Source organism: Bombina bombina, chromosome 6, assembly GCF_027579735.1.
Source record: "Bombina bombina isolate aBomBom1 chromosome 6, aBomBom1.pri, whole genome shotgun sequence".
Lineage (NCBI taxonomy): Eukaryota > Metazoa > Chordata > Amphibia > Anura > Bombinatoridae > Bombina > Bombina bombina.
The window spans coordinates 124853872-124880986 of NC_069504.1; the positions used below are offsets into that span (position 1 = coordinate 124853872).

Below are 27115 nucleotides of genomic sequence, written 5' to 3' on the forward strand. Positions count from 1 at the left end.
CTGCATCTGATGGTTCTTGTGGGGCAGGTTCAGCTGCATCTGATGGTGCTTAAGGTGCAGCTGTAGTTTCTGCTATATTTACATCTGCAGATGGTGGAGCTCGTCCAAGTGATGAGGATGGTGGAGCCCGTCCAAGTGATGAGGATGGTGGAGCTCGTCCAAGTGATGAGGATGGTGGAGCTCTCATGATTGATTGATAGTCCCACTGATGACCAGTGTGTGACCACTCAGCCCCTCCAATTGGCACTTCTTGTGACATAGTCTGTGGGTAAAATCCATGACTGACATGAGATTGTTTTGTGGGGGGGGGTAAATACATGGACCCTTTGTAGCTGTCTTGGCTCCCCCTCAAAGCCAAAGGAAGGCTATTCCTCTGGCCAGGAATCCCTGCTAGGGGTCATATGGCAATGGTGGTGGCATCACTCCCGAGTCCTCAACTGAAGCCATCCAACCATGCTCATGCCTGGGAGCATACTGTTCTTGCGGTTGCCTGAAGACTGGTGGTGGTGGTGGCATGGATGTTTGTATCCTCATGACAGGAGGTTCTGGGGAGGAGTCAAAGGATGAGAGGGATTAGTACAGTCAGATATATGTCCATGTGGGCATACAATGTACATTGATACATGCTAGGGCCTATACTGATTCTCATGTCAAACTCTATAACATGCATGTGCACATTGTGAGTTGTTTTCTGATTGATTTGAATATGAGCAGTATACAGGGATGTGTTTCACACAATAGTTATGTGTCCATTCAATGAAAACTCTACATGTGGCTTGTGGCCTGTGTTACTCTGAGACATGTTAGTATTGCACTATTACACCTCATATCATTAATTGCATTATGTTAAGTGGCAGTAATGTCAAGTATATTTGTAGATGTTTTTGTTAGTACGCCAAATACCATGCTCCTCATTGTGTACATGAATGTGTGATATTAAAGGATGTTATATCTCAAATACATATAATACTGGTGTGTGGGATGTTACTCACCAGCATGATGTGCTGTGGTTGCAGCCCCTGATTCACGAGCCCCTGGAAGTCCACAGACTGCTGTGATACTCAGGGACCTGCATATCATCTCCTGCCAGGTGTTATACTCTATATTCAGGGCTGGCCCACCGCCTGTTCCCTTCTGGTGCATAGATTCCTGCCCCATCTTTTCTTTGACCCGCCTCTTGCAGTCATTCCAGCGCTTTTTCAGGCCCTCAACATTCCTCCTCTGTGGGGCCACACTGTTGACAGCATCCTCTACCGCCAACCATGCAGTTTTTCTCTTTTTGGCAATGCCTTTGCCCTTCTCCTGCCCGAAGAGGGCACTGTAATTGTTCATGATGGCCTGGACAAGGGCAACATTTTCAGCAAATGGGAAGTTGGGACATCTCAGCCTCTCATCCTCCATGGCCACTTGGCTTCCTCCCTGTGATGTCCCTGGTGTGGGTTCCTCCCTATCCTCTCCCTCCTCCCCCCTTCTGTCCCCATGTGCACCCTCTGTCCCTCTCCTAGATGTGCCTGCTCTCTGGGGCTCTCGGGCATCTCCCCTCCGATCATCCCTTCTGGCTCTCCCTCTCCCCACTCCACTTACTCCCTGATGGGGACCCCACTGCTCTTCCTGCCCTCTCCAATACTCCTATCCCTGCCACTCCTCTTCCCTCATCCCCTCCTCCCTTTCATCCTACCTCTCCCTGCCATCCTCACACTAAATCAAACTACACACACTCACACTCCCAGTTCAATCACACACAATCACAACCAAACACTCAGCCTATCACACTGTAAAAATCAAATAAAATATGTGTGAGGTGTTAGAAAAAAAAGTGTGGTGTATTAGTATATGTATGTATGTATGTATTCAATGTGTGCAATATGTAAGAATATGTGTAAGTGTACAAGCTTACTCAACAACAATGAGACCTAACTAACTCCTCTGTTTGCGCCTCTCTCCTCCACTCCAGTGTAGTGTGTTGTAGCTCAACAACACACTGAAAAAGAATGGCGGCTGCGCATGGGTTTATATATGAATTTGAATAGCGCAATGACGTGTCGCATTTTATCTGAATTCCGGTTTAATTTTTACGAGTGTTAACCTAATTTGCATAAAACTACTCTTTATTGACATTTTTTCGTTGACATAATACTGGCATAAGTTACTTGCGACGACTAAAATGTGTATTTGTGAACATTTCAGAAGATCGCCAGTTTGTCCTACTTACGCCAGTTTAGCATCTAACGGAGCAGTATATGTAATACCCCGATGTGCAAGTTGAAATTACGGGCGGCGCGAGTTTCCACGCTTGCGCCGAAGCCTGCGCCGTATATTTAATCGCGCCCCAATTGTGACTATTGTACGCCTTTAAAACTACAGTGCAACCATAATTCTGAGGGAAGAAATTTTTGTTAGATGAAGAAAATGATCAGTTAGATTGTCCATCGACAATACTTGCATATGTGTGTTTTGTGTATGGATGTACGAGAAATGGCATTGTAACATTTTATTTATCATTAGTTATAACTGTAGGATTAAGCCAATATAACTTGTCATACTCATCCACAATGCAATCCGTTTTCATCTTATCTACCCTAATAGAATGCAAATATTCCTTATTTACCAGCTAATATAAAGAGTGAGACCCTTATGTAGACCCTTTGTTTTCTTCTCTACACCCTAACATTTACAGCCATGGGTGGAAGAACACTCATTCAACCTGTGATAACCCTGCAAGATCTGGGACAGTTAGGGGATCTACTATACAGGTGATCAGGAGACAAAGGGGCAGTTATTGAAAAGAGAGAGCAGGGAAGGATATTTTAGATACAGAGGGGACTTATTACCTTTAATTCAGGAGTTTTGTGACCAGTGGCGACTGGTGAAGTTTTAAGTTGGTGTTTCAGAATGTTCTGCCATTTCCATAACCAATAAGTTGTTAATAAGTTCTTGTTTTGCATTGTTTTAATACAGAAATTAGACATTTATTCAGTAATTCATGTATTTTTGTTGATTAGAGTAAGCTACAACTAGTGCTTCTCAGTTTTATATCTTAAAATCACTTTTTTTTCCAACCCCTATAAGTTCATCTATTTTTAAAATGCTAAAATCCAATTTGTTTATTTTAATTAAAAACCTCTTAAGTTTATAGAAAAATGTTTAGCAACATACAAGTTGCTTTAACCTCTTCTCTGCCACCAAATGCTGCAACACTTTGCCTAGCACAGCGTTGATGTCCTCTCTGATTTCTAAAAGGTTAAGATGCATTCAGATAAACATGAAAATATTGAAAGGAAATCAAGTTATATTTGATTTGCTGTAATAATCTGAAAACTATTCAGAAGTTTTCAGAGCATTTTTACTAGATTTGAAAAAAATCGTAGCCTTTTGCCTTTCTAAAAAACATAATAATATTCAAAGTTTAATAAAAGGCGGGGGGGGAGGGGGGGGGGGTGTCCAGACAACAGCCATGCTAGCACGGAATAGACGCCTAGAATAATAGAAAGTTGTTTTTATTTGTCAGCCATCTTCTCCTCCATTCCATTAAGTATATAGTGAGCCCAAGAGAGATCTGTTTCCTACTAAGCCATATAATAATAACATTCTTATATTTCTAAAATACCCAGACACGTCCCCCCTCCCCTCCCTTTAAAGCAGCTCTTGCCTGCTGATTTACCCCATTTCTTATTAAGTGGCCCAAGAGTGTCCTCCTCGTTACTACCATTTACCATCCATTTATCCCCCTATCTGGCCCATTAGAGGTCAGTAATGTGGTTACATCAATTCTATCACCTTTAAGAATAAAGAGGTTCCATTTATGTGTACTTCATCTTATTATTGACGCTTGGTTGCCCACTATTACCTAATGTAATGGTCAACCTTGATTTGAATTAGGTTCGTTAATAATGTGGATTCCAACTGCAGAGGATACTAGATAAATGTATCACTTGCCATTAGATCAGATGAACAGCATAAGATCTGTATCTGCTTCAGTGAAGTTAAAGGGACAGTACACTGTAAAATTGTTTTTCCATAAATGTATTGTCAATGACTTGTTATACCAACTGCAGAGTATAAAATATTTGAGAAATTGCATTTTCGGGTTTATTTGTGTATATGAAGTAGCTGATTTGTGCTTTGAAACCCCAGCCTATTACAATGGGTTGAGCTTCAGGTTATATCTGATCTCATTATGTTATCACTTTTATGTACACAGACTTGCTTCCTTATCTTATACAGTATTTGTCTAGAAAACCAAAGCTCAATACTTAGAGAGAACAATGGAAAATGATCATTTTATTACTTCACTATCATGCCCCCCACTGAGAGTGTAATCTCTTCTGCTGGCTGTGTTTATTTAGGCTCGTCAATAGCGTATACGCCAGTATCAAAACTTTCAGTATAGGTTGGGAAACCACAAGCTGAATCAGCTATTTCAAATGCTGAAACATGAGTAAAGGAGCAGGTTAAAAGGATCATTGGGAATAATTTAAAGGGGAGAACGTTTTTTGGGTGAACTGTCCCTTTAATACATTGTAACTTATGAGACAGCAAGCGTAACATGAACAACTTGTTGTTTAGTATAATGAGTCACTCGTACCAACTACTACAAACTTGATTTAATATCCAACAAGGATGTCTGATATAAGAAGTGTACCTCCGTATTGTAACTCTGTGAAGTATTCTAATGAGGCTGTGGGCGAGCTTGACTAAGAGTAGGTTTGTCTGCTGCTGTAGTAAACCGGTCTGCGATAGAGATGACATAGGAGGGCGTTCTGTGTTCCATGCACAGATTTCTAGGATGATGACGGTTACCAGTGGGCGTGACAGAACTCCGTGATACGGAGTGGTTAAACCAGTCCCGATGATGGCAGCTATTACCTCAGAAGGAGAGAAGGAAAAAGATAGATGAGTTTGGTAAGTCCGTGGAGGAAAACTTATATGAGCCAAGTGAAAGTTCCTGCGCAGAAGTAGAAGAATCTGCATTCTTATGAATCCAAAAATAGACTTTGGGGAATGTCCGCAACAGATGCTATGCAGACTGTCAAGTAAGTTAGTATGGAAGTCCTTAAATTACGAAATGGCAAATTCAATTATAATCCAGGAGTTAGAGAGGAATAGTGAACCTCGATAAGAGAGAGCACTATCTGGCTGTGTTCCTTGCTTGGAAACAAAATAACAAAGCATCTGGTTAACATCAGCGTAGCACTTAAATAGGGGAGTGGGTTGGTTTATCTCACAGCAGTGTGACAGGCTGGTCCTAAAGGGAAACGGATGTAGATTCCTTACACCTAATTCATCTCAATATATATATTTGACTTGCAAGTCATTATTTGTACACTGTGATTTTTGAAACAAGGCAATATCTTGGTCTGACAACATTCTGTAACCTTATTTTCTCTGTCATTGTATGAAAACCTCAATAAAAAATGTTATTTAATAAACAGTTTGTCAATTTTAGTAATTGCTAATATTTAAAAAGAGAATATATAACTTCAATAAATCATTAGAAGAATAGAGGGAGAACATAACACTTGACTACTCTGTGTATTTGTATCTCCAAAAGGAATCTCTATGTCACAGTGCACACACAGATTTGGAGACATAGGAAATGTTAGTGATAGCTGACCAGAGATCTAATTGGCTGGCTTCAACTGCTGCATTCTGGTAGATGTGGTACAATCCTGTTTTATTATCTAGGGCTGTAGGCTACAGCTGCCCATGTCTTAAAGGGACATTAAACCCACAATTTTTCTTTCATGATTTAGAAAGAGCATGTCATTTTAAACAACTTTCTAATTTACTTCTATTATCTATTTTGCTTCATTCTCTTGATATTCTTTGCTGAAAAGCATATCTAGATAGGCTCAGAAGCTGCTGATTGGTGGCTGCACATAGATGCCTTGTGTGATTGGCTCACCCATGTGCATTGCTATTTCTAAAGAATGAAGTAAATTAGATAATAGAAGTAAATTTGAATGTTGTTTAAAATTATATTCTCTATCTGAATAATGAAAGAAAAAAAATTGGGTTTAATGTCCCTTTAATGATAAGTTTACATTAAAAAGACAGGAAGAGGAGGGTCTTCAGGTAACATTGCTGCATGGGGCAGAAAAGAAAAAGGGAAATAAAATGTGTTTTTAAGGTTGCATTTTAAGGATGCACAATTCCATTTAGAAAAGCACAAATATTAAAATTACAGTTGAGTTGTACTACTTGAATAAAAATTACTGGGGAAAAAAATAATCATAATGAGACATTTAGAGGCTTACTGGAATGGCTTACAAAAAAGATCACCCAAGCTGCAATACATTTTTTCCCAAGGGAATTCTAATGGATTGTAATTGGTGCCCTAGTTAAACATGTGTGTGCTCTTTACAAGAAAATGTAAACATCCTAAGGTGCAGAAGCAGCATTATAGCTCCCAGCATTGACCCCTCATTTCCTCATATTGCACTAATGCCATGCACACAGTTTGTGCCCCTCTCTGGGCACTGTGCTTTTTTCCTTCCCTCTGTGTGTGTATTTGATATGCATGCTTTTAAGTCTATGGGCTCAATTTATTAATTAGCGGATGCTGCCTTCGAGCCCTTGCATGCTTGAGCCTGCTTTCTGCAATGTGAGAGGGAGCGGTCGTCTGACTGCTGCTTTTTACCCTCTCCTCCACTTCTGAGGTGGCAGACATAAAACACCTCAAACATGCTTGTCTGGGGTGATTGGCAGGTGATGCTCTTACGGGATTGGTCACACAAAAGCAGGAGGCGGTGTTGCAATAAGACATCTGATCAGCGGGTGTACAGTTTCCCATTTGCACCAAAGATGGGCAGACAGGTTCTTAAAGGGACAGTCAGCTCAAAAAATGTTGTTTAAAAAGACAGATAATCCCTTTATTACCCATTCCCCGGTTTTGCACAGCCAACATGGTTTTATTAATATACTTTTAACCTCTGTGATTACCTTGTATCTAAGCTTCTTTTGACAGCCCTCTGATCACATGACTTTTTATTTATTATCTATTGACTTGCATTTAAGCCAATTAGTGCAGTGTCTGCCACAACTTTATTGGCGTGAGCACAATGCTATCTATATGGCCCACATTAACTAGCAGTCTCCTGTTGTGAAAAGCAAATAAAAAAACGTGATAAGAGGCTGTCTGTAGTGGCTTAGAAACAGGCAGAAATTTAGCGGTTTGAATGTTATAAAGTATATTAATATAACAATGCTGGTTGTGCAAAGCCGGGGAATGGGTAGTAAAGGCGTTATCTATCTTTTTAAACAATAACAATTTTAGTGTTGACTGTCCCTTTAAGAATGCACCTTGCATGTCCGCTAATTTATACATGGGGTCCTATGTATATATGCACCTTGTAATGCTTAACTGTTTTTAATAATTGCACATCACAAGTCAGCTTATATACTACTTTACTGTTTTGATATAACAAAAGCCCTTGTTAGTAAAAAAAATATAATTCTAAATGTGACCAATAATTCATAGACTAAAGCAAAATCAATGCTTTACTTGTTTTTTACCGCTGACACTTAATTGCACAGCTGAATGCTTACAGAGCTTCATTTTCCTTTTATATCAGACATTGTTCTGCTGTGTTTGTCTTGCTTTATTAAGAATTGTTCTTTTAATCCCTAGATATGCTTCTTCAGTAAAGGACGGCTCCCAGTATTTTATTTTGCTGATTATTACAGATGGAGTAATCTCTGACATGGCGCAGACAAAAGAGGCTATAGTCAATGTAAGTCATGTTATCTGCTTTATTTTACTGCAGCATCAACAGGTTTTGAGTCATTTCTTTTCTGCGTGTGCTTTTTTTAAAATGATCTATATACTGTATATTGGCTCCGCAAAATAATGCATCATCTTAAGGGATGATTTTAATAAGCAAATCTTTCCATTACACACAGTATAGAAAGTACAGTTTTAGTTTAGTGCAAATACTACATTGCTCCTCCCTATTTGTTTTTTGTTCTGTTTGTGTTTTCAAATTATAATTTTACTAATTTTCTTTAAAGTGGCACTTTTTTGTCCTAAAAATAATCTATAGAGCAGAAAATCAGTTCTATAGTAAAACACATATGGTAATATGTTATCGTTGCATGTATGTGCCAATAGGAGCCCTAAAATGATCCTGAACATCCCATGATACATAAATTCCAGCTGAATATTTCTGTGTGACTATGTATTGGGCATCACCACAGGGCCGGCTTATCTTACAGACTCTAAGGCATTGTTTCTCAATCGCGGTACTCAAGTACCCCCCACAGGGCAGGCTTTCATTATAGCTGAACCAGTGCACAAGTGAAATAATCAGCTAATCAATGAAAGCAGGTTAATAACCATAGTTATTGATCAGCTGATTACTTCACCTGTGCACCGGTTCAGCTATAATGAAAACCTGGCCTGTTGGGGGTACTTAAGGACCGTAGTTGAGAAACACAACTCTAAGGGATAGAACAGTGAACACCCAGAAAGGCCTCAGCCAGTTACCTTTGCCATGTGGGTCAAATGATTTAACTATGCACATGCAATTTCAATCTCCTAATTGTGATCAGGTGCTGAAGGGCTCTATTATAAATATAACTCCAAGAAGATATTTGAGGCCTCAAAAACCTCTTCTTAAAATTCTGATAACGTTTATGACTATGCCTATAAATATATGTGCAAAGATATTCCCATAAATCAGCATTGTTCTGAAACTCTTCTAAACATCAATTTTGGCATAGTATGCACAGTATAAAGATTCTACGGGGGGCAAAGTCACATCTTTGTTTATTGGCAAACAGAATAAATAAAGTTCAGTGAACAGCCTCAAATGCATTATTTCTGCATGTTTCAGGAGTGCGGCAGTGCAGAAATAGTGGAATGGAGGATCCCATCTCTGTCAGTGAGGTGCCTCCATTCATGATATACACGCTGCAATCAGTGTGTATTTAATGCTGCTGCTGGAAGCCAGCATGTGAGACTATCCAGCAGAAGTACAGTAACTGTCAAAAATAACAATTACTGTGTATACAATCACTGTGACAGCCAGTCACAGGCCTAGATTTAGAGTTCGGCGGTAGCCGTCAAAACCAGCGTTAGAGGCTCCTAACGCTGGTTTTGGGCGCCCGCTGGTATTTGGAGTCAGTGATTAAAGGGTCTAACGCTCACTTTACAGCCGCGACTTTTCCATACCGCAGATCCCCCTACGCCATTTGCGTAGCCTATCTTTTCAATGGGATCTTCCTAACGCCGGTATTTAGAGTCGTTTCTGCAGTGAGCGTTAGAGCTCTAACGACAAGATTCCAGCCGCCTGAAAATAGCAGGAGTTAAGAGCTTTCTGGCTAACGCCGGTTTATAAAGCTCTTAACTACTGTACCCTAAAGTACACTAACACCCATAAACTACCTATGTACCCCTAAACCGAGGTCCCCCCACATCGCCGCCACTCGATTAAAAATTTTAACCCCTAATCTGCCGACCGCCACCTACGTTATACTTATGTACCCCTAATCTGCTGCCCCTAACACCGCCGACCCCTGTATTATATCTATTAACCCCTAACTTGCCCCCCACAACGTCGCCGCAAGCTACTTAAAATAATTAACCCCTAATCTTCCGACCGCAAATCGCCGCCACCTACGTTATCCCTATGTACCCCTAATCTGCTACCCCTAACATCGCCGACCCCTATGTTATATTTATTAACCCCTAATCTGCCCCCCACAACGTCGCCGACACCTACCTACACTTATTAACCCCTAATCTGCCGAGCGGACCTGAGCGCTACTATAATAAAGTTATTAACCCCTAATCCGCCTCACTAACCCTATCATAAATAGTATTAACCCCTAATCTGCCCTCCCTAACATCGCCGACACCTACCTTCAATTATTAACCCCTAATCTGCCGACCGGAGCTCACCGCTATTCTAATAAATGTATTAACCCCTAAAGCTAAGTCTAACCCTAACACTAACACCCCCCTAAGTTAAATATAATTTTTATCTAACGAAATAAATTAACTCTTATTAAATAAATAATTCCTATTTAAAGCTAAATACTTACCTGTAAAATAAATCCTAATATAGCTACAATATAAATTATAATTATATTATAGCTATTTTAGGATTAATATTTATTTTACAGGCAACTTTGTAATTATTTTAACCAGGTACAATAGCTATTAAATAGTTAAGAACTATTTAATAGTTACCTAGTTAAAATAATTACAAATTTACCTGTAAAATAAATCCTAACCTAAGATATAATTAAACCTAACACTACCCTATCAATAAAATAATTAAATAAACTACCTGCAATTACCTACAATTAACCTAACACTACACTATCAATAAATTAATTAAACACAATTGCTACAAATAAATAAAATTAAATAAACTATCTAAAGTACAAAAAATAAAAAAGAACTAAGTTACAGAAAATAATAAAATATTTACAAACATAAGAAAAATATTACAACAATTTTAAACTAATTACACCTACTCTAAGCCCCCTAATAAAATAACAAAGCCCCCCAAAATAAAAAATTCCCTACCCTATTCTAAAATACAAATATTACAAGCTCTTTTACCTTACCAGCCCTGAACAGGGCCCTTTGCGGGGCATGCCCCAAGAATTTCAGCTCTTTTGCCTGTAAAAAAAAACATACAATACCCCCCCCCCAACATTACAACCCACCACCCACATACCCCTAATCTAACCCAAACCCCCCTTAAATAAACCTAACACTACCCCCCTGATGATCTTCCTACCTTGTCTTCACCATGCCAGGTTCACCGATCCGTCCTGGCTCCAAGATCTTCATCCAACCCAAGCGGGGGCTAGACATCCACTGAAGAAGTCCAGAAGAGGGTCCAAAGTCTTCCTCCTATCCGGCAAGAAGAGGACATCCGGACCGGCAAACATCTTCTCCAAGCGGCATCTTCTATCTTCTTCCATCCGATGACGACCGGCTCCATCTTGAAGACCTCCAGCGCGGATCCATCCTCTTCTTCCGACGACTAGACGACGAATGACGGTTCCTTTAAGGGACGTCATCCAAGATGGCGTCCCTCGAATTCCGATTGGCTGATAGGATTCTATCAGCCAATCGGAATTAAGGTAGGAATTTTCTGATTGGCTGATGGAATCAGCCAATCAGAATATAGTTCAATCCGATTGGCTGATCCAATCAGCCAATCAGATTGAGCTCGCATTCTATTGGCTGTTCCGATCAGCCAATAGAATGCGAGCTCAATCTGATTGGCTGATTGGATCAGCCAATCGGATTGAACTTGATTCTGATTGGCTGATTCCATCAGCCAATCAGAAAATTCCTACCTTAATTCCGATTGGCTGATAGAATCCTATCAGCCAATCGGAATTCGAGGGACGCCATCTTGGATGACGTCCCTTAAAGGAACCGTCATTCGTCGTCTAGTCGTCGGAAGAAGAGGATGGATCCGCGCTGGAGGTCTTCAAGATGGAGCCGGTCGTCATCGGATGGAAGAAGATAGAAGATGCCGCTTGGAGAAGATGTTTGCCGGTCCGGATGTCCTCTTCTTGCCGGATAGGAGGAAGACTTTGGACCCTCTTCTGGACTTCTTCAGTGGATGTCTAGCCCCCGCTTGGGTTGGATGAAGATCTTGGAGCCAGGACGGATCGGTGAACCTGGCATGGTGAAGACAAGGTAGGAAGATCATCAGGGGGGTAGTGTTAGGTTTATTTAAGGGGGGTTTGGGTTAGATTAGGGGTATGTGGGTGGTGGGTTGTAATGTTGGGGGGGGGGTATTGTATGTTTTTTTTTACAGGCAAAAGAGCTGAAATTCTTGGGGCATGCCCCGCAAAGGGCCCTGTTCAGGGCTGGTAAGGTAAAAGAGCTTGTAATATTTGTATTTTAGAATAGGGTAGGGAATTTTTTATTTTGGGGGGCTTTGTTATTTTATTAGGGGGCTTAGAGTAGGTGTAATTAGTTTAAAATTGTTGTAATATTTTTCTTATGTTTGTAAATATTTTATTATTTTCTGTAACTTAGTTCTTTTTTATTTTTTGTACTTTAGATAGTTTATTTAATTTTATTTATTTGTAGCAATTGTGTTTAATTAATTTATTGATAGTGTAGTGTTAGGTTAATTGTAGGTAATTGTAGGTAGTTTATTTAATTATTTTATTGATAGGGTAGTGTTAGGTTTAATTATATCTTAGGTTAGGATTTATTTTACAGGTAAATTTGTTATTATTTTAACTAGGTAACTATTAAATAGTTCTTAACTATTTAATAGCTATTGTACCTGGTTAAAATAATTACAAAGTTGCCTGTAAAATAAATATTAATCCTAAAATAGCTATAATATAATTATAATTTATATTGTAGCTATATTAGGATTTATTTTACAGGTAAGTATTTAGCTTTAAATAGGAATCATTTATTTAATAAGAGTTAATTTATTTCGTTAGATAAAAATTATATTTAACTTAGGGGGGTGTTAGTGTTAGGGTTAGACTTAGCTTTAGGGGTTAATACATTTATTAGAATAGCGGTGAGCTCCGGTCGGCAGATTAGGGGTTAATAATTGAAGGTAGGTGTCGGCGATGTTAGGGAGGGCAGATTAGGGGTTAATACTATTTATGATAGGGTTAGTGAGGCGGATTAGGGGTTAATAACTTTATTATAGTAGCGCTCAGGTCCGCTCGGCAGATTAGGGGTTAATAAGTGTAGGCAGGTGTCGGCGACGTTGTGGGGGGCAGATTAGGGGTTAATAAATATAACATAGGGGTCGGCGATGTTAGGGCAGCAGATTAGGGGTACATAGGGATAACGTAGGTGGCGGCGGTTTACGGAGCGGCAGATTAGGGGTTAAAAGTGTAATGCAGGGGTCAGCGATAGCGGGGGCGGCAGATTAGGAGTTAATAAGTGTAAGGTTAGGGGTGTTTAGACTCGGGGTACATGTTAGGGTGTTAGGTGCAGACTTAGGAGGTGTTTCCCCATAGGAAACAATGGGGCTGCGTTAGGAGCTGAACGCTGCTTTTTTGCAGGTGTTAGGTTTTTTTTCAGCTCAAACAGCCCCATTGTTTCCTATGGGGGAATCGTGCACGAGCACGTTTTTGATGCCGGCCGCGTCCGTAAGCAACTCTGGTATCGAGAGTTGCATTTGCGGTAAAAATGCTCTACGCTCCTTTTTTGGAGCCTAACGCAGCATTTGTTTGAACTCTCGATACCAGAGTTAAATTTATGGTGCGGCCAGAAAAAAACCCGCGGAGCGTTAACAGCCCTTTTACCGCCGAACTCTAAATCTAGGCCACAGTGATTGTATACTTAAAATGAATCCTGGAAACTAGCATGCCCCAGTACATGCTGGTATCAGGCTCAGTGGCCAATCACTGGAAGCCTCAGGAGTCCAATAATGCACAACAAAGTGGCCTATGGTTATGTGATCACATACCTCTTTATCCCTACTTACCCCTACTTTTCTGTCCCAGTGTACATAAACAGTAAAAAAAAGTATCAGATGTATTTTAATAAATATGTCTTATAAAGTTTATATTTTTTAATAATATTATTTTAATAATGTGTTTTTTTTAACACCTATTTTTTTCCTGCCCTGCCTCTGATACCTACCTAAGTATACTTTTCAACAAGAATACAAAACAAAACAAAAACATTAAACAATAGAAATACATTGGAAACTTTTTTTTAAATTACATGCTCTATCTGTTTCATGTCCCTTTCACAAATGTAGTTTTTTTCTCTTTGCATACTTTGTTGAAAATCATACCTAGATAGGCTTGGAAGCAGCAATGTACTACTGGGAGCTAGCTAGTGATTGGTGGCTGCACACAAATGCCTCTTGTCATTGGCTCACCAGATGTGTACAGCCAGAAGTCAAGTCCTACAAAAAAGTGTGGAACTCACTATATAGTCCTTGCATAAAGGTGTTTTTGCGAAATAAGCGAACCTGCAGTCAGGATTTATGAAGCAGCTGTTATCAGACCACTTCTTCCCTTTTTTGAGAGTTTCAATCTCAAAAAATTATAGAGGTTGATTACTTTTTTTTTTTTTTTTTAAATTAACAATTTGCCAAGCTTCAATAATACTTATGTCTCATATGATGACAGAATACTTATAAAATATACCGTAATAATGTGGTTTATACAATTTTAAAGGGACAGTCTACTTGTTTAAAAAGATAAATAATCCCTTTATTTCCCATTCCCCAGTTTTGCATATCCAACCCTGTTTTATTAATATACTTTTTACCTCAGTGATTACCTTGTATCTAAGTCTCTGCAGACTGCCCCCTTATCTCAGTTCTTTTGACAGACTTGCATTTTAGCCAATCAGTGCTGACTCCACTTGAGTGAGCACAATGTTAACTATATGGCAGACATAAACTAGCACTGTCTAACTGTGAAAAACTGTCAAATTGTACAGAAATAAGAGGCGGCCTTCAATGCTTAGTAAATGCGCCTACCAGGGTTTAGCTTTCAACAAAAAATACCAAGAGAACAAAGCAAATTTGATAATAAACGTCAATTGGAAAGTTGTTTAAAATTGCATGTGCTATCTAAATCATGAAAGTTTAATTGTGACTAGACTGTTCCTTTAACCTAGAGAGAACATATTATCTTTGCTATGCATCAGTACTTCATAATTTCCAAAAATGAAAATGGTTTGGAGGTAGATATTGGACCACATCTTTTATAGATACAATAAAATCATTTAACTGATTTAAAAGTATCAAATATTCTTCATTCTAATATTAGACTCTCAATTTCTCAATCCTTATGTTATGTTAAGGAAAGAGTCTTTCAGTATTATACTAAGCCCATTGCTTCTTATTTTAGTAATATACAAAATGTAAAAAGTTCACATCTAAAAAGAAAAAGCTTGAAGGTTTTAAATTTCCATCTCCTGTAGTGAAGTTATAAAATGTAGTATCCAGGAAGCCATTTATGTAAGCGTGAGAAGGCTTAGTTGTTTAAACCTTAAGATCACAGGTTTTAATCCCTGCTGGGCCATCTCATCCAGTTATACTTCCGAATTTGATAAAATCAGTATAATTAAAGTGGGAAATAATAAAAACGTTTTATTTATCAGCTAATTTAAAGGGACATTAACTTCTGGGTACAACTACAGTACCAGGGTTATTACTTTCAGAGCTATTGTTTTTCCTCCTCTTCCTACAGCTCTCCTTAAATCTCTAACTATTTCAATAGTGCTGGTTAGTAAAGCTCTGCATCTTCATACTGGGTGCCGCCATCTTGGAATTTCAGTATTTTTGTATCCTGTGACAGAAGTGGTGCACATTCACAGATTAGTAATATTGTTATCTTCTTGACAAGTCGTATCATGCAATTTAGCCTGTACAATACAGAGTGGGATTGCTCTATATTATTCAATATTATTCCTGAGGGTTTTTTTTTGCTTTCTATTGTGTGAGCTAATCAAAAGTGCCAGTAAAATCACTGATTTGTGAAAGCTCACTGCTTCTGACACACAATGGCCCGTGTTTCTGGCGAGCCTGCAGGCTCACCAGAAACAGCAGTTATGAAGCAGTGGTCACTAAGACCGCTGCTCCATAACCCTGTCCTCCTTCTTTGATGAGGCGGACAGGAATCGCCGGAATTCAACCCGATCGAGTACGATCGGGTTGATTGACACCCCCTACTGGTGGCCGATTGGCCGCGAGTCTGCACAAGAGCTGCCGGTGCAATGCTGAATACGGATAGCGTATTGCTCTCCCCATTCAGCAATGTCTGTCTTTCCTGATCCGCACTGTCGGATCAGGTCCGACAGACATTTGTTAAATAGGCCTCAATGTAACAATACGCGCATACCAAGATGGAGGCGCTCACTATAAAGATGTAGAACTTTACCAAGTGGCTTCTGTGATGGGTTAAAATAAGGGGATGTCTTTAAAGAGAGCTGAAGATACAGGAGAAAATACAATAGCGTGCTAAGTAGCAGGGGCGAAACTATAGGCTTTATTTCACTGATTCTGTTTATCAATGATTTTTCATCTCAACCCATTTTTCAAGTTTTGTTTGATCCAAGATAAAACCATTTTAGTAATGGAATAAGTTTGGATCAGATCCGACTAGATAGTGAGAAAAAATTGCATATACAATGTATGGGGAGCAATTAATTAGCTGATCACAATCTTCCTGACTACGAGTTTTGTACTTTATTTTTGTAACAAAATGGACACAGCAAATTCAATGTACAAAGGGTGTTAATAAAGTGCAAAGCAGTATTCCAAGATGATTTAGAATAATTATATTATCCTGCACATGTGGGGCCCTAAACTGCAGAAAAAAATTGTGAGGATGCTACACTATGGAAAAGGAGGATATAAGAGAGGTAGGGGGGTTAATTAAACGATTGCTGGGAGGTGGGGGAGACCCTTGACTACAGAAAAAAACAAAAAAAATTTTATATTTATATATATATATATATATATATATATATAAAAATAAAAACTATAAACTAGGTAATGGCAATTGGGAGGGGGGAGGGTTAAAGGGGCAGTAAACTTACAAACTAATGTTATATAATTCTGCACATAGTGCAGAATCATATAACATTAGCTTACCGGCAGCTTCATACACTAAAGCTCCTTTTACCAGAACGCCGCTCTTTGCTCTACTGAGCGGGTCTGGTTTTTCCACAGTGCATCCGGCAATTCTGTCTAGTCACCGTGTGTCTGGTCACGCCACTAAAATGAATGTAGCTCGCTCCTGCTACTAGACCAGAGCGGGAGCAAGCTACATTCATTTTAGTGTATAAAGCTGCCGGTAAGCTAATGTTATATAATTATGCACTATGTGCAGAATTATATAACATTACTTTGTAAGTTTACTGCCCCTTTAAAGAGCTCTTTGAGAGGGATCAGGGAGTGGGCAGGGTAAGGGGGATCCCTACACTGCAAAAAATAAAAAATAATGAAAGTGAATGATGGGAAATAAAGAAGTACTAAAACTGTCTGCCAGTATCTAAGATTGTGGTGAGGAATGGGAGTGGGAAGGTGGGAGAGCTGTTTGGGAGGGATCAGGGAGGTAGGAGATGTCAGGTGGTAGGGTAATCTTTACACTAGAATACTATTATCCTTACCAGCTAACTAGTTAACCCCTTCACTGCCAGGAATTTTAGAAGCGTGATGCACAGCTGCAATTAGTGTCCTTTTAATTACCAAAAAGAAGTGACAAAGCCATGCATGTCTGCTATTTTTCCAAACAAAGGGGATCCCAGAGAAGATTTTACAATCATTTGTGTCATGATTGTACAAGCGGTATGTAAATAATTTAAGTGAGAAAACCAAAGTTTGGGGAAAAAAAATTCACTATTTTTTCATATTATTGTATTGAGCGGTGAAATGGTGGCTTGAAATATACCAAAATGGGCCCAGATCAATACTTTGGGTTGTCTACTTTAAAAAAAAAACATATATAAGTTTTGATAGGTGAATAAAAAACAAGGCTCTATTTTTCTGTTTAAATGGAATAATAGCAGAAATGCTAAAAATTCTCCAATGTTTTGGGCAAATTTTTTTCTGAAATTCCCAGTAGCGAAGAGGTTAAAGTTTAAAAACATTAGTAATGAAACATGCCCAGTATACCCATGGTGCCCATATGCAAATGAAATTCATATTGTTAAACATTTATCATAAAGACCACTCTATCCAATTGCAAAACACAGACACGGACTCCACTAACTCTTTTAACCCATTTGGTATTTCAGTAATTGGCATCCATTATTTGCAGTTCCATGTGCTGTTGTGGGAAAATAGAGATCAAATCTTGTGTTTGTTAACAGTTTAAGTTATGTTTGACTTGGAGAGATTGATGGCCGCTCCAGTTTTTATAACATTAGAAAAAAAAATTGGAAATATTTGAAAAAGACACCTATGTTTGTTACATGGTGAAAAATTCTTACTATGCAATTTTTCTAGAGAAGTTGTGCATGAGAGTTCATGGTCATCCATATATTTCTGCGTAAAACTACTGTCTACCTTGGCATTTTCTTGATATATGGGTTTTTGGTCATTGTTTTGCTAAAGGCAGGCAATCTAAATTGCTTTTCTAAACAAGCAGATGTTCAGCATTAGCTGTGAGGAAGATAATTCTAAAATATTTATATATTTCTGTGCTTTAAATAGTTATGCTACTAATGCTGCTTTATATATAACTGCATACTTGCACTGCTTGATATTGTTTAACCTCTATGATGAATAAATGTTTGAATTGTCTTTACAATACACATTGTTGCAGTCATTTTCTATAATATACTATTTGTAATTTAGATTTAATTAAATTAGTAAGATAAAATGTCTAATTGTTTAAAGGGACACTGAACCCAAATTTTTTCTTTCGTGATTCAGATAGAGCATGCAATTTTAATCAACTTTCTAATTTACTCCTATTATCAAATTTTCTTCATTCTCTTGCTATCTTTATTATAAAAATAAGGCATCTAGGCTATTTTTGGTTCAGAACCCTGGAAAGTATTTGTTTATTGGTGGGTGATTTTATCCACCAATCAGCAAGAACAACCCAGGTTGTTCACCAAAAATGGGCCGGCATCTAAACTTACATTCTTGCTTTTCAAATAAAAATACCAAGAGAATGAAGAAAATTTGATAATATGAGTAAATTAGAAAGTTGCTTAAAATTGCATGCTCTATCTGAATTACAAAAGAAAAAAAATGGGTTCAGTGTCCTTTTAAGTAGGATGTATGGTATCAGGAGAATTGCAGATTGTCCATTTTAAGAGCCGTAATTTGTGTCAGTATTTAACTGTTGAAAGTAGCCAACTTGGAATTTCAATAAGACTCACAGTGTTCTGCTTTCCTAATAATCTTGCATCCTGGTTTTGTGAGATATCGTGTTTATGCTACTTATTCATGCAGAATTCTTAAAAAGATTAGCTGTCAAACTTTCTTTTCTTGCTTATGCATTAGACAGTAGTTGCTGACTAGAACTGATTTTTACTATGGTGGCTATTTCAAAAATATGTCAGCTTATCTTTTGCTTCAGGAAGCATATCAAGAATGAGTCTGCATTAACAATTTCCTTTGTTAACTCTTTCTAACTTCTGAAACCTTCCCAGCTGCCTAAAGTACCTGAGTCATCTATCTTGATCTGCCCCAGCTTAAGATGACTTACAGCATTTCCTTTTAAACAATATTATTATTAAAGGGACATAATACTCATATGCTAAATCACTTGAAACTGATGCAGTATAACTGCAAAAAGCTGACCTGAGCTCACCTGAACATCTCTATGTAAAAAAGGAAGATATTTTACCTCACAATTTCCTCCTCCTGCGTAAAAAGTTATAATTCAGCTGCTGCCCAGCTGCAGGTAAAAAAAAATGAAGAAATGAACTGCAGCCAATCAGCATTAGCAGTGCTGAGGTCATAAACTCTTTTACTGCTATCTCATGAGATTTCATCATAAACTTCCTTAAACTGAATAGGAAAATAACATGAGTGTGCACGATGCTCACTCCCTTGCCTGTCCCGGGACAGGCATACTGATTTGCTGCTTAAAGTCCTTTGCAATGGGGTTTGAATACTTAGGACATTTTGAGGTAAAATATCTTTCATTTTTACATAGAGATGTTCAGGTGATATTTTCTAGTCAGCTTTTTACAGCTATGCTACATCACTTTCAAGTGTTTCAACATTTGGGTATCATGGCCCTTTAATACAGTCGTACTGCATGTGCACAATTAGTTCAATAATATGCTCACTTTCTCAAAAAAAAAATATATACTTATTTTAATTCCTTGTGCAGTCCACGGTTGATATCATTAAACTCTCTTTCTTTGCGTGGTGTTTTTTTAAAAAAAAAAAATTTGTTGCAGGGTTGTTAGTCAATCACAACCCACTCAATCTCACTTCACCTCAATGTAGCCTACTACATTGCCTGCCACTGGTCACTCTAAATCCAACAAATGTGATGGAGCTCTGTTATTGAGACTGTGACAACAAGTATCATTTACATAGCTGCAGCCTGGCAATGCTGGTGAAGGTGGCACAGACCCTGGAGCTTTACAAGTTATGCACATCCCTTGTGGAGAAGCAGAGGTGTTAGCTGATGAGCAACAAGGCAGGGCTGGAGATTACTCTGGAATGTAGAATGTGGAATCAGGAGGTGTCTGCTTTCCTTATTTATTTATTTTTTCTACACTGGGAGGACTGTGCTTGGCAGATCCAGGACCTTGTCAGTCCATATGGTTTCTGAGCTTAACTGCCACTGCTTATGGAAAGCACTAAATGGGAGTTCTCTATGCTTTTGGGCATTACACTCGGCTACCTTGAATTTGTGTGGCCATATGACAGTATTAAAAACTCACAATCTTGTGGATGTGGATTTAAAAAAGATGTGCCACCTTATTATACCTCATTTGTGACTGCAAATTCAAGCTTCTATATAATAAGGTTTTTACTCTCTGATGTCTATCTCCAGAACTTTGAGAATCTCATTTAGTAGATTTTACAGCTATGTAAATGTCCAAAAAGCATTCACTTTGGACTTTTTCATGATTACTGTATTCTTTTTTATCATTACTCAAGCATCTTTTTTACACTTGAAAAAAATTTTTTAAGACCAATTATGATACAAAATATGTAATTATACCCAGGTTTTGAAAGTTACAGACCTGCTTGAGCAACAGTATACCTTTAAATTCATCTGCAAATGCAGAAAATCAATTGCAGAATTCAGGAAAAGGTACAGCACAAAAATAGGTGTATTCTGTGGTTTTTAGTAATCTGCTGATGGCAAGAAACTGGTTTGATCTGTCTTAATACTGCTTGATCTCTCTGTAGCATTTGTTATAATAAATCTTGGGTGCACCATAGAACACCAAAAGATGAACAGTAGGGACAGGTAAATGTGCTGAAAGTGTAATTAGTTTGGTAGAACGAATTGTCCTGTGGACATTCATTTTGGACAATCGAATGTTGATAAGAATGAAAATACACCAAAATTTGGTAATCAAATGTTACTTTCATTTTTGAATGTTCATAATTAAATCAAATATCCACATTTGAAATTTTGAATGTAACATTCGATTTAACAAATACTAATCAGAAGTTCAATAATTCTCGTGGTAGGGAATTTAGTAAATTGATACATAATAGATAACAAATCAAATTATTAAAAACATTTAAATTGAATATTGCATTTAATTAAAGAATTAGAAATACTATTACATTTAATGAATGTTAGAATGTTATGCAAACATTCAAAATTTGAATCGAACGAACAAATGTGTTGAAATTAGTTTAATTTTTAAAATGTTGCAAAACATTCGCCTATCCCTAATGAACAGGTTGTGGGAGGGGAAGACCCTTAGATATCCTGGTCTTTCCTTGGAAGTTAAATTTAGTGTACAGTTCCTCTTTGGTTCATGTTTTCAACAGCATTCTAAATATGAAGTTGGCTGAGAAAGGTGTCTCTTTCTGACCTGATCTGAAAGCTAGTGAGACTTATCAGTGGAAACTACACATTCTGATCCTGGATACATTTCATAACACTAATCTTTGAAATCTGGTCTTCAAAACAAGACTGGAAAAAAACTTGATCATACAATATTACACAGGTTTTTCTGCCTCTATCTCATTGGAACTGCAGGTTCTATTCTCTCTAGTTTAACGGCCAAGTTACAATTTGTAGACTCCTTCAAGTATCATCAAAGATTCTGAACTTTATCTGGGATATCTTCAAAAAGTCAGAAGATGCTATGTACAAATGTTCCAAATTATAGATTTTGTTTTGGGGCAAGTTGGTTCAACATTTTTTATTCCATTCAATTTATCAAGAACAGATGCTGAAAATTAAAAAGGCTGTTGTCAAATTTAAGAATATATGTTAAAAATAAGGTTATTTTATAGACAAAATGTCACTCTGCATTGTAAAAATGTATACTTGTTTGTAAAATGTAATAAATGAACATGATATGCTAATGTAATATTGCATAATATGTGGATTACTAAACAAAGTAGTGCAGTGCCTTAAAGTCTTGCTATATAGTTCACATCCTATGTGAAGGAGTCTCCTCTTCTGGAGAGTTACAGTAATAGATGGTGTAAGCAAGTCTGAGAGAGGAGCAAAATGGGTTGGGATAGCGGGAGGGTGAGTGACAAATAGAGAAATCCAATAAAAGTGGTGATGGTACAGAGGGGAACAGCTGTTCAATTCATGGAGAAAAGTATTAGAGATGTGCCTTGTATTCTAAATATATGTTACTTTTTTAATATATCAAGGGAAATCTATTACAAATTACACTTCATATAAAAATATCTATATGAGGTCTTGAAAACATTTGAATGAAGAGTTATCATAACCTAACTTCATTGCTTAGAATACAAAATGATTTGCTAAGCTATCAGAATTCTCAAGTCTTAAAGTAGTTTTGCACTAACAATGCTAAATGCTTCAAAATGGAAGCTAGTCAACCTGGCCTTTTAAGCATGAAATTGAAATGACAAAATGCGCAAACTTTTCATGTAACTGTTGCATTAAAGATACTTAAGTCTATAATAATAACTGTCAGAAATGGTTCAGTAAAAGAATGTTGTAATCTTTATTTTCCATAGGAGTTTTCTTTTCTCACTTCCGAACGCCTACATTTACTAGGGAAGAATTATTCATACAATATGTCTTTCTGTTTATACCTTTTTAAGCCTTGTGGGACTTGACACACTCTTGACAAGACATTAGAAGTAATATATTCTTAGCCTTGCTGACAGAGTAAATATCTTGTTCATATTTTACACTTTAGCTTCCATCTCAGCTCCTGCTTCTCATTTGCCTTCACTAAAAAGCATATTTCTGTCATCTTGTACACTAATGGAACATTTATTTGTTTTGTTTTAAGGCCTCAAAGCTTCCAATGTCAATTATAATTGTGGGAGTAGGACCTGCTGAATTTGATGGTGAGTTTTTTTGCCACTTTAAGGCACATCAAAAGTTAGCTTTTTTATAACACAAAGTAATGTAAATGTTGTCTTTCATTTAAAAAAAAAAATATGCAGAGAACAGTTTCTAAAATAAATATATATAAATTTATTTTAATCCATTTGGCAGTTGATATAGGTTTTTTTCTTGCTTGTGTTCAAACCTACCTTTCTGTTGTTTTTTGTTTTTTATAATGATAGTTTCTACAAAGCTATTCTGTGTACTTAAAGGGACCCTAAAGTAAAAAATTTAAATTTCTCAATCCAAATAGAGTATTAATGACTTAATTCTAGCCAATTAGAATATTGTGATGACCTTTTTTCCCCCAAAGAAGTCAATGGAAAAAAAACCTAACCCCCTACTCACACACTAACCCGAAATCATATTCTCATATGCGCTAACCCGACATGAAAATATGAATATTTCACATTCTCATGCTCTTCACATAGCAGAATATGTTCTATTTACTAATAAATACATATTTCTACATATATCTGATGGTATTTTGGTACATTAAATATCTATTCATATATATATATATATATATATATATATATATATATATATATATAAAATGTAGCAAAGAAGCACTCACTGAACGGTTCCAATTGTGACAAAAAGTTTTAATTCAAACGAGTGACGTTTCGGGACAGTAACAGTCCCTTCCTCTGACAAACTAACAATGTGAAAAAGCAGGCCTTAAATAGGCACCAAACTACCCTCCCCAAGAGTTTGACCAATCATGGTCAAAGTTACATAACATATCTTACCCAGTGACCAATAATAATCAATAATGCAAATCAAGTGTATCAAGTGAGTCGTGAAAAGTAATTAAAACATAAGACCCCGTGTTGCTAATAGAATGGGGAGAGCAATCTCAGTCCAACCATACATATAAGTCAGCTAAGTAACCTTAAAATTGTAAACAAAGCAGAAAAACAGCGATGAAACAAGGGGATCGTAATTCAACCAATCGTTATAGCCCTAGTCATGGAGATCGTAATTCCACCAATCGGCAGTGATCTAACTTATGGGAATCATAGTAGCACCAATCAGCAACAATATGACACTCCGTGTCCGATACGTCATAGCTACATGCTTTCTAGTTACGCCCACCTGTCACTGGCGATGCCTGTTACATACAGCAGCAAGGGAATAACTCACCTAGCTAACTCTCACCGGATCGCTGCTTATTAATCATAAACAAATGCAGTACAGAGACCGCCCTTAGTTTAACAGTATAAAATCTAGCAGTATAGCTAGTTTTAATCAGAATCCATGTTAGTACTACCATCTCAGGCATCTAAGGCGTTCAAATGTAGAGATGCCTGAGATGGTAGTACTAACATGGATTCTGATTAAAACTAGCTATACTGCTAGATTTTATACTGTTAAACTAAGGGCGGTCTCTGTACTGCATTTGTTTATGATTAATAAGCAGCGATCCGGTGAGAGTTGGTGGGTTATTCCCTTGCTGCTGTATGTAACAGGCATCGCCAGTGACAGGTGGGCGTAACTAGAAAGCATGTAGCTATGACGTATCGGACACGGAGTGTCATATTGTTGCTGATTGGTGCTACTATGATTCCCATAAGTTAGATCACTGCCGATTGGTGGAATTACGATCTCCATGACTAGGGCTATAACGATTGGTTGAATTACGATCCCCTTGTTTCATCGCTGTTTTTCTGCTTTGTTTACAATTTTAAGGTTACTTAGCTGACTTATATGTATGGTTGGACTGAGATTGCTCTCCCCATTCTATTAGCAACACGGGGTCTTATGTTTTAATTACTTTTCACGACTCACTTGATACACTTGATTTGTATTATTGATTATTATTGGTCACTGGGTAAGATATGTTATGTAACTTTGACCATGATTGGTCAAACTCTTGGGGAGGGTAGTTTGGTGCCTATTTAAGGCCTGCTTTTTCACATTGTTAGTTTGTCAGAGGAAGGGACTGTTACTGTCCCGAAACGTCACTCGTTTGAATTAAAACTTTTTGTCACAGTTGGAACCGTTCAGTGAGTGCTTCTTTGCTACATTTTATCTACTATCTCACAGCACCCTGACAAGTTGCAAAAGTTGGTGAGAGTGCACTTACACCATCGCTTGAAATATATATATATATATATATATATATATATATATATACACATATATATATATATATATATATATATATACACACACACATATATATATATAATTATACAGGGAGTGCAGAATTATTAGGCAAGTTGTATTTTTGAGGATTAATTTTATTATTGAACAACAACCATGTTCTCAATGAACCCAAAAAACTCATTAATATCAAAGCTGAATATTTTTGGAAGTAGTTTTTAGTTTGTTTTTAGTTTTAGCTATTTTAGGGGGATATCTGTGTGTGCAGGTGACTATTACTGTGCATAATTATTAGGCAACTTAACAAAAAACAAATATATACCCATTTCAATTATTTATTTTTACCAGTGAAACCAATATAACATCTCAACATTCACAAATATACATTTCTGACATTCAAAAACAAAACAAAAACAAACCAGTGACCAATATAGCCACCTTTCTTTGCAAGGACACTCAAAAGCCTGCCATCCATGGATTCTGTCAGTGTTTTGATCTGTTCACCATCAACATTGCGTGCAGCAGCAACCACAGCCTCCCAGACACTGTTCAGAGAGGTGTACTGTTTTCCCTCCTTGTAAATCTCACATTTGATGATGGACCACAGGTTCTCAATGGGGTTCGGATCAGGTGAACAAGGAGGCCATGTCATTAGATTTTCTTCTTTTATACCCTTTCTTGCCAGCCACGCTGTGGAGTACTTGGACGCGTGTGATGGAGCATTGTCCTGCATGAAAATCATGTTTTTCTTAAAGGATGCAGACTTCTTCCTGTACCACTGCTTGAAGAAGGTGTCTTCCAGAAACTGGCAGTAGGACTGGGAGTTGAGCTTGACTCCATCCTCAACCCGAAAAGGCCCCACAAGCTCATCTTTGATGATACCAGCCCAAACCAGTACTCCACCTCCACCTTGCTGGCGTCTGAGTCGGACTGGAGCTCTCTGCCCTTTACCAATCCAGCCACGGGCCCATCCATCTGGCCCATCAAGACTCACTCTCATTTCATCAGTCCATAAAACCTTAGAAAAATCAGTCTTGAGATATTTCTTGGCCCAGTCTTGACGTTTCAGCTTGTGTGTCTTGTTCAGTGGTGGTCGTCTTTCAGCCTTTCTTACCTTGGCCATGTCTCTGAGTATTGCACACCTTGTGCTTTTGGGCACTCCAGTGATGTTGCAGCTCTGAAATATGGCCAAACTGGTGGCAAGTGGCATCTTGGCAGCTGCACGCTTGACTTTTCTCAGTTCATGGGCAGTTATTTTGCGCCTTGGTTTTTCCACACGCTTCTTGCGACCCTGTTGACTATTTTGAATGAAACACTTGATTGTTCGATGATCACGCTTCAGAAGCTTTGCAATTTTAAGAGTGCTGCATCCCTCTGCAAGATATCTCACTATTTTTGACTTTTATGAGCCTGTCAAGTCCTTCTTTTGACCCATTTTGCCAAAGGAAAGGAAGTTGCCTAATAATTATGCACACCTGATATAGGGTGTTGATGTCATTAGACCACACCCCTTCTCATTACAGAGATGCACATCACCTAATATGCTTAATTGGTAGTAGGCTTTCGAGCCTATACAGCTTGGAGTAAGACAACATGCATAAAGAGGATGATGTGGTCAAAATACTCATTTGCCTAATAATTCTGCACTCCCTGTATATATATATATATATATATATATATATATATATATATATATACATGAATATCTATTTATAAATAATTAGAACATACTCCCCTATGTGCAGAACATTGTAATGTGAAATGTTTACAGTCAATACACAGCATAACACTTTATTTAATATGAATATTGCAAAAAATATATATATTTTCATGTTTTCATCTACTTAACTCGAAAGGGTTCCAATGCACTTATACATGTCTATATGTCTGTACATATGTATATAGGTGTTTAAATGTGAAATACAGAACGATGAAAAAGGCACTCACTGGTGGTAGTATAAAATATAACGTTTAATTTAATCCATTAAAAAAACATAACATTTCGGGAACATTACATTCCCTTTGTCAAATGTCAGATACAGCA

General features: G+C 37.7%; 1 protein-coding gene across 1 annotated transcript in view; it reads left to right on the top strand.

Annotated features, from left to right (window-relative positions):
• The window catches only part of CPNE8 (copine 8), a 959176-nt gene that overhangs the window by 892999 nt on the left and 39062 nt on the right, over positions 1 to 27115 (top strand). Inside the window, exons 17-18 of the mRNA XM_053716599.1 lie at positions 7631 to 7733; positions 22865 to 22922. Of these exons, the coding sequence (XP_053572574.1) occupies positions 7631 to 7733; positions 22865 to 22922 (161 nt within the window). The remainder of the gene's footprint in view (positions 1 to 7630; positions 7734 to 22864; positions 22923 to 27115) is intronic.